The sequence below is a fragment of the Apus apus genome, chromosome 4, assembly GCF_020740795.1.
Source record: "Apus apus isolate bApuApu2 chromosome 4, bApuApu2.pri.cur, whole genome shotgun sequence".
Classification (NCBI taxonomy): Eukaryota; Metazoa; Chordata; class Aves; order Apodiformes; family Apodidae; genus Apus; species Apus apus.
In genome coordinates, this window is record NC_067285.1 from 8,255,897 (window position 1) to 8,265,058 (window position 9,162).

At 41.0% G+C, this 9,162-nt stretch overlaps 1 protein-coding gene across 8 annotated transcripts in view; it reads right to left on the bottom strand.

Annotated features, from left to right (window-relative positions):
- Positions 1–8,766, bottom strand: part of ATRNL1 (attractin like 1) — a 451,738-nt gene extending 442,972 nt beyond the window's left edge. For 7 of the 8 annotated variants that reach the window (XR_007889398.1, XM_051618375.1, XM_051618376.1 and 4 more), the window contains exons 1-2: positions 8,616–8,766; positions 8,108–8,481 (exon numbers count right to left, since the gene is read on the bottom strand). Coding sequence is in view for 7 of the 8 variants with exons in the window: in XM_051618375.1 (XP_051474335.1) it covers positions 8,108–8,391 (284 nt within the window). In the remaining variant the exon portion in view is untranslated. Of the gene's footprint in view, positions 1–8,107; positions 8,534–8,615 lie in introns of those variants that run through there. The other variant, XM_051618372.1, reaches the window with a different exon arrangement.
- Between the last annotated feature and the right edge of the window lie 396 nt (positions 8,767–9,162).

Here is a 9,162-nt window from a genome sequence, read left to right on the forward strand (position 1 = left end):
ATTTTATTTGCCACTGAAATCCACAACAGAAAGGAGAGTAGTATAAACTTCAATATGACTAGCAAGATGTTTTTCTTGTTAATTTATCTTTGTCCTTGGACTGGGGGCATGGGTAACAACCAGTGCAGCACATTTGTCTTGTTCCACAGTGCCTCGTGGTTTACTTATACCTCAAGCAGAGGTTTCTGTGAAGCTCACCAAAGTACTGTAAGGCCAGCTCTCCTCCCAGGCTTTTGACCAAAATCATTGCTACTCACTCTTTACTGCCACAACTAGTAACAAAGATGGTGAAAATCTGGTTCTTTTGTGATACTTCTGACTGTTCTTCAATCTCAGCTCCTGTATCCCAATAGTTACATGGCATACATAAGATGATCCCCTTTTTCATTGAAGGCAAGTTATTAGTCTTTTAGGTAACAGAGAACAAGCTAAAAACTGAAAAACATAGGAATAAGCATGTATCTATGCATAAAAGTGCATATCTATAATAAAAGTCACAATTCTGTAATAACAATCATCCTACAAACTTGGAATGCATGGTTCTTTGATACTGATACAGGAATGTAATGACTAATATAGATCATTGTATTCAGACAAGGAGAGTACTGTGTCTTCAAAATATCTGTTAAGTACTCCACCATAACAATACTTTATTTATAAGATTTAATTCAACACTGGGAGTTAGGTTTTCTTTGGGGGATGTCAGCTTCTGAAATAACATCTTATTAGTGGCTTAGACAATGTACATTTTTTCCCCATTTTTTCTCTTAGAGAACAATTTCTTCTCCAGGTGTTTTACAACACAGTCTGCTTGCAAGTTTTAGATGCATCTAATGAGGAAGTGATTTTAAACACCCATTTGAGATACACAGCACAGTTTAGACAAGAGAACTTCATGCCATAGTATTTATCACATTCTAGGAAGAAACTGTCTCTGAAATTGTATCCAGCTCATTAGCTGTCCCTCATCATCACAGTCATGGATCACCTCAAGTGTTTAACCTTACAGGAAGTGTTATTTCCTTCCTACAGATGAGACACAAGCACATAAATTATGAAAGAATCCACAAGGAAATGTAGACACTGAGTGTCATTTTATGTGTCTGCATCCAATCTTTAAGTAATTCAGTACTCCTTCCATCCCCAGGCAATCCTAGAATATCCTGGCTTTAAAATTCCCTACCCAAGTCATGATTCTCAGGCACATGCTTCTTAAAACACATAAATCATTTTCTACAGCTAGCTTGTTTCTGAATATCATTAGCACGAACAAATAGATATTTTGCCATCATGTTTGTAGTAGCACATTACAATCCTTAGCTAAGAAATATAAAATACTGATTGATTCAAACATACCCTAGAATCCATTTTTCCCACAAGTGACATAAGGTCTAAATTTTGGAAAACATTTTTCCAATGTATTAATTTTTAATAAAATGCTGTTGCTTTAGCAGAGAGTTTAAATGTTTAGCCTCAAATATTCTATAGAACTGCTGTCTAAATTACTTTTCAGAAGTTTAAAGCTTTAGGTTCTAAGTCTCCATCAGACAGAAAAAGCCAAGTGCAGTTCTTGCACCTTGTGAATGAACACTAGGGAAGAACTTTGTAGAGTAGGGATGATGGTTGGATTCAGTGATCCCAAGGGTCTTTTCCAACCTGAATAGCTCTATGATTCTAAATATAACAGTGTTGAGCTCAGTTTCATCATTTCTCAGCAAGGTCTTACTCCTTATAGAGCTCCCTAAATCAATACAATCCTTATGTTCACTCATTAGGGTTTTAATAATATATAGGGCAACCTAAAATAATAGTTTGAAAATTCCCACTGCTCACCCACCTCACATGAACACATATACTTTGCTTGTAGTTTACTATTGTCCCTTTATGACTGTTAATTGATGCAGTTCACTGGAGTGTCCACATTTTCAGGTATCATCATCATTTATTCCTCCTTCCATCAACTTTGCAGCATGACTTCCAAGACTAGATTATGCAGCTAATAACACATTCCATGAACACTGACAGATAATTATTCTTCGATACTGTACAAACTTCCAATTTTCTGATGCATATTTGATTGTCTCTGTAGTAATGTTTCAAAGTGAGGTTTTTTTCACCAGCACATCAGTTAGTTACTATGTTTAAGAATATCCCAAGGATATTCCTGTAGCATTTCATATTACCTCCTACTTTTTCAGCCCACATTTTGATACAATTATATCAATTTCTAGTGCAGTGTGATACACTGATCTCAAAACTACTCTTGCTCAATTTAAAAATTTGAGATGAACTATGTTAATGCCTTCCAAAATGTGATTATCACACCTTCTTTACAGTTAAAGGAAGCAAGAGATAGACAATGTTGAGACTGTTTGCCAAATAAAATAAAAAACATAATAAATGTTAAATGCTATAACCTGTACAAGCACTTATGTGTCATTTTTTGATAGACTTAAGCATCCATTTGATGCAGCCGAGCTTTTTACACACCCATGGCAATGGCAACCAGCATTTGGTGCTGTCTGAAGGCCTGGCAGGGTCATCAGCCATCTGTTCCCACACTTGCTAAAGTAACCAACTGCTTAGCCTGCAAACAAACTAGAGGCCAGAAACCACAAGCCCTTTGCCTAACTTGCATTTGGATTCAATCCTACAGATGGCATCGGACACAGACACAGGAAGGGATTCTGTACGTTGTTAATTATCAACTGCTTGTGGATGAAAAGAGGTGTTTTGAAAAGAGCCTAGCTCCATCCCAAACACATACCCGCTTGTACCTCACAATTAAATATCACCCTGAATAGAGGAGGCTATGTTCAGTTCACAGACTAGCTTGAGAAAGGCAGGGCCATGCATCAGTCACTTGGTGCTGAGGATGCAGCAGCTCTGAGAAGGCTCGTGAGGCAGAAAATAATGGACCACGCTGCCAGCACAATGCTAAGCTTGGAAGCATTCTCTGCAGCTGCACACAGCAGGACACCAAACAGCAGGGGAGAGGTGACTCTGCTTCTATATTTCACCAGTACAACCACTACCAAAAGACAGGCATCTCATTCTGGCATTCATAGCTCAAGAATGCTGATCAGATAGAGAAAGCTAATAATCAAGAGAGCAATACAGGTTGGAAAAACTTGGTTGATGTTGAGGCAACTGAAGGAGCACTCCTCCTCTACCCTCAGTGAGGAAAAGCTGAGAATATTTTCATCTACACAGGAACATAAACCTGACACACTGACAACTCTGCAATGAAGGCATTACACAAAACACAAGAAAACCAAGCAACCCAAAGTGACCAAAATTACTGCTACCTCCGCCTTTGGTCAACAAGAGACTTACTTGCGTAAGTAATGTGAGGAAAATTACTTCACTTAAAAAAAAATGTTGAGGAAAGAGGTCCCTGTGGATGTTTTTCAACTTTCAGCAAGAATATGAACACACAAGAAGTGGAAAGATGCAACCAAAGAGAAATGTGAAGGATAAAGTCACCTCTTTTCACAGCAGCATAAACTTCAACTGGGTGCAGCTGAAACTAACTTTCTTGTAAAGATAATTTCTTATGTAACATTATTGTTTAATATACAATCTGCAATTTAAGGACACTTTACTTGCATGAGTCATTCTGCAGAAAGCAGAATTAAGAGTTTTAGATAGAAATAAGAATAGAATGATAAAATTTTATACCCTGTAATATTTCAGTTGTGAAAGTTCTTGTACTTGGAAATTGTTCTGTCCTTGAAGAATGCAGACTTGTTTATATGAGCTCTAGAAATTGGAGAGAATGTGCAGGAGGTAATTTAGAAGTGCAACAAGAACATCTGGAGAAAAGGTTTAATAATCAAACAGATAAATTTGCTCTCCATAACAACTAGATATCTAGGACTAGGCAAAGCAGATTAATTGAAGTGTAGGTACTGAAAGGTGCTCAGTTATCCTCTACTGTCTGCTTCATTATATCTGACTCACAATTTATCAAATCAACAACAATAAACATCTGAAGACACAATCTACTATTTTAAAGAAAGCATTTCAGAAGACTGGATACTTGCAGTCATTCAGTTACTCAAAAATCTGAAGAGGAAGAGCAGTTTCATGCACAATTTTTTCTCTATTGTTCTTCCACGCACCAGTGTACAAACCAGAGGTAGAGAAAGAAGTAGTTTTTTTGCTTCAACCTGAGGGAAACTTTTTTCTCTTGTAAGAAGTCATTCTGTGAGTAGCAAAACTAATGAAACCTGTTTTCCTGTAGTGCTGCATCTCAAAATTGATCGACTTTGACACCTAAATACGTATAAGCTGTGACTGCAGCTTTTCTGCAGCTGGGCTATTCATGTTTGTCTCCCTGAATTCCCTGGAGTCCCATAACATGACTGATTTGGGCAGCCTTTCCCTCTCTCCCTTATGCCCAAACACATACCATCACAAAAAGTGTAACTGACCAACTAACTCAAAGGTATAGGACAGAGGAAGAAATAGTGGCAGTTGTAGCATTTAAAGCTTAATTTCTTTAATAAAACTAAGTATTTGAAGAAAAGTGGACTTTATGCTTGTGGTTTTGTTTATGCCTTGGCAACTGGTACTTGAAGCTGTCTACTACAAAACCAGAACCTGCTCACCCTTTGGCTTTATCATGTTTCACCTGTCTCCTGCAGGCAGGCAGAATTCCTTTCCCCTCTCTTCTCATAACTAAGCTTTCTTTTTCATTTTGATACAAGGAAAAAAAGAAAAAAAAAAAGAGAGAGAGAGAGAGAGAAGGAAATAAGTGAGAATTGCATTCAGATATCCATCCTGAACTGAGAGTAAAATAATGTACTGCCAGGCAGAGATAAGGCCTAGATCATTCTGAGAAGTGACTGACAGAGATGTGAAAGCCATGCAGCAAGAACAACACTTCCATTTATAGAACGAGTTAACACATACTTCCCAATATAAGGAGTAAATACAAAAGCTGATAAATAAGTAATAAAATAGTGCCAGAGAATCTTTTATCCCTTTTTTTTAACCCACCCACCCTTCTTTCATCCAGTACACAGCAACATTTACAAGCAGTCTACTTCCTTGGTATTTCTTCTATAGAAAAAAGGCAAGGTTACCCTAATATTGTAAATTAATTTTGACACCTGTTCACTGACATTGATCAATTATTTTTTATGTCTCTCTGCAATGTTAAATAAAACAAAGCCAAAAATACTACTCATCTCTCACCAAAGAATCAATGGTCCCAAGTTACCCTTAGGTAGAATATTTCTTTTAAGATAATGTTTCTAGCACTTGCTAGTGCAAGTTGCTCATTCCCAGATGAACAAAAATAACCATATTTCACTTATATGAATAAAAATATAGACCCTTTATTTTTCTTGTTTTTAAGCCTGCCCTTAATCTTTTTCCTCTACTAGTATAGTGACAGCAAATAAGCTTTACACTTGCCCAATTTAGGCCACTGAAAGTTCAATTTTAATCTTGCACAAAATAGATGCACCCAGGCACTTCAAATTGATGAGACTTTGAAACAATGTAAACACTTAGAATAATACACAGTGCTCTATGAACTTTTGTATAGGTGACACCTACAGCCCATCAATTAATTGTAATGCGTTTATAAAAGGTAAACATACTTTTCTATCTTTATATTATTCTGAAATCTCCTTCATGACAATTCATACTGGCAGAACCAACTGCTGCAGAACTGATACACATCCAAAGTAACTTGTCAAATGAATGTACCACTGTTGCATAAATCCAGCCATGGCTACTTTCATACTCACGATGCACAGTCAAACAGAAACCATATACAGATATTCCACAAGAAAAAAATAAATCGAACCATCAATTGCCACAGAAGTTAGAAAGGTCTTAAATCACCCAGCCATAATGTAGACTAACATTCGTTTTCCAGCTCTTCAGTTGGAAATACATTGACTTATCACCCCTTCAACACTCCTCTGAATTTTCAGGATACAAAATACAACCACTCAGAGTGGCTGCTTGCATTGTAAGCCACATTAACATACTTCATGCCATCCCCAAAGCACAGGACTTGAAAGGCTCTAAATCTTAAAATGCTTATTTTCATTGCAGAGTATATTTTGCTTCTAAAAAATAAATATTAAATATGAGCTATCAAAGATACCATTAGGAATGTGCTCTCAGTAGAAAATAGGTCTCCAACATAATAGCAACAGCTTACTTCCATGACAAAGAAAATCATAATGTAGGCATCACTGTAATTTTTAAAGCTAAGCATTAAAGAATACAGAGGAGTTAATGGAAGGTCTATTCTGATTTCACAGAATCTCCTGACAGCACATTGATAAACCACTGCGTTAGCTTAGCTCAGAAGAGGTGCCCTTTCCACACTCAGGCAGAACTTCCTCTAGGTGGGGATGGATTATTAACTTTCTACCAGAAATGAAATTCTAACCAGTGTTCCTCTCACTCAACAAATACAAAAACGTAGAGAAACATAAATGTTTTGTCAGTTAATACAAAAAACAAACAAACAAACCTATAAAGCCTGAATAAAGGCTCCAGTAACCATTCAGAGAATATACTAGTTCACAACAAGCTTTGAAATTTAAGAAATGAAAACCTGCTTCAGCCCTTGCGCTATTAGGGTCTGTTGTGAGTTGTATTAAGACAAAGGATACAAGTAATCTCTTTAAAGCAAGGAAATAATAGCTCTGCAAGCCTGTCTCCTGCAAATCATTACACACAAAGAAGATTCACCTGGGCCTCCCCTCCTCACTCTCAATCCCTCGCAATTAGCCCATTGTTCCACGGCACAGAGCAGGACAACCCTCGAAGCCTCAATACACGTAGACAACAAATAACCAACTTTAAAATCTTATTACCTAGTTCATATGTAGATAAGATGTATCACATTTGCCTTATATTACCTTTATAACCCTGTTACAGTCTCTCTGATGGAATGATCCACCAAATATTACTAGTGAATTCTTTCTTTCTCTGCAGTGTGTGCATTACTTCAGCCAACATGTCTGACTCCCAGCTACTCAACTTCCTAAGCTAACAAGTTACTAGCTTTACTACTTCTTTATTTAGGGATAGGAGACCTTAGGTTACATGTTTAAATGTTATACCAATCACACAGTTTAAATGTAGTGCTCCAAAGGCAAAACTGAAGTTTAACACATTTTTAACTAGGCAGTTATTGATACTTTTACCTATTAGTACTTTCCAAAGAACCTGAATTTTGTGAGATACAGCCTCACGGATATATTGCTATTAGCTAGATATTCAAACCCTTTCCAACCATATATGTCAATATATTTACTAAGTAATTCCCACTTCTAAGAACTGTTTTATAAGGGAATGAAATGACATGTCCCACCCAAGGTTATACAGCAAAGTAACAGTGTTCCTCACAGTCTTTATACTGATACCCAAGAAGGTGGGGTGAAGTGACAGCCCTATAAATTAAGTCTTCGTTTCCACTACATTTAGAAAAGCAAGTGTCAGGGTGCACTTCCTTCTCACTGATCTATGACACTGTATCACATCCACTTTTAAAAATGAGAAGGTCATTCTAGCTTCACTGACCACTCACTCCTTTGCAAAAATATGTTATTGTTTTACAATTACCACGCTCTCCTCTCCTACAAACCTTGCAATGAATGATGTAAATTTCACTAAGTTATGCTTACGTTATCCTGAATGTAACTGACTGGAATGAGCAAAACACTTTCACTCTCTGGAAGGAAAGTGTCATTCAAATACACTAGTAATTTTTGCTCCTGGAGCAGCCCCGTGAAGCGCACATGACGCTTCCATGACACTTGCAGAAGGGACAGCAGCAACGCAGCTTTAGAGCAATTTCTCCTTGTCTCTCAGTTCCTCCCATCATGTGGGGCAGCCTATTTTCAGCAGTAAGTGAGCAGGTACAATTTTCCACCCGAGGACTGTATCCTGTGTTCTTCGAGGATGGGACCAAGACGCAGAGGACCCTATTCAATCCTCAACTTCTGTCACATACTTGCACCACACATGAACAAAACCATAGCAGACACAAGCAGAAAACCAGGCAAGTGACAACGACAGGAAAAGGGCACAGGGAGAAGAAAAAGGGAATTATAATTAAGTAGGCACTTACTTGAACCTTCCCTGGCAATGTTGGCACTGGTCTCCCACCCAGCCCTGGTCGCAGACACAGGTGGAGTTGACACAATGACCCGAGAAGCAGGAGATTTTGTCGCAGGACTTGGACTGGGACACCTGGGCATAGAGAGCCAGGTACAAGAAGCCGTAGAAGAGCAGCCAGCTGTTCACATCCAGAAGCGAGGAGAAGCAGCAGCAGCAGCAGGAGGAGGAGGAGGAGGAGAAAGGTCTGCAGGCGCCCCGGGACGCGGGGGCGGCTCCGGCTCTCCCCAGGTCCATCTTCGCCGCGGGGCCCAGGGGCCGAGGCGCGGCCGCCTGCGGGCAGCGACGGCAGCACCGCCCGCGCACCCCGGGCAGGGGCAGCTTCCCCTGAGGAGAAATAATCCAGCCAGGGAGATTCAAACCCCCCGCTTTCCTTCTCGCCTTCCTCTCCTCCTTCCTTCCCTCCCTCCCTCCCTCCCGACCCCGGCGCTGCCTTCGCCGGCCCCTTCAGCCCTCCGCACCCCGTCACTCCCGCGGGGAAGCCCGGCAGCCTGCGGCCATCCGCCCCTTCTCTTCGTCGTCCTCCTCAGGGCTCATCGCTCCCGTCTTCTTCCATGGAGGAGGAGAACTGCCTCTTGACCTTGCGTCTTCCCCTCGCCAGATATGCCCCCCACCGGCGTGCGCGCACACACCGCCCTCCACCATGTAGCCCCCCGACCCCCCCGGCTCCTTTGTGGCCCCCCTGCCCGCGGCACACCACGCAGGAGGAGGCGAGGGGGGAGGCGGGGGCCGCCCGCCCGTCAGCCCGCTGGGAAGTGAGGGCGGCCGGGCCCGGGAGCCGCTACGGCATCCCGCACCGGCGGGGGAGGCTCCGCGCCCAGGCGGGGGCTGAGCAGCTCTTGTTCCCTCTCCGTTTGCCGCCCCGCAGCGAAGGGAGGCGAGGGGGGTGGGGGGTGGAGGGAGAGGAGGGTTACCAGCCCCTCCGTATCCCAGCTGATCGCTTCCGAGCAGCCATTTTTAAAGGCTAATTGTCATCTCTTCTCAGAGCCGCCTGCTCGCTCTAACGCC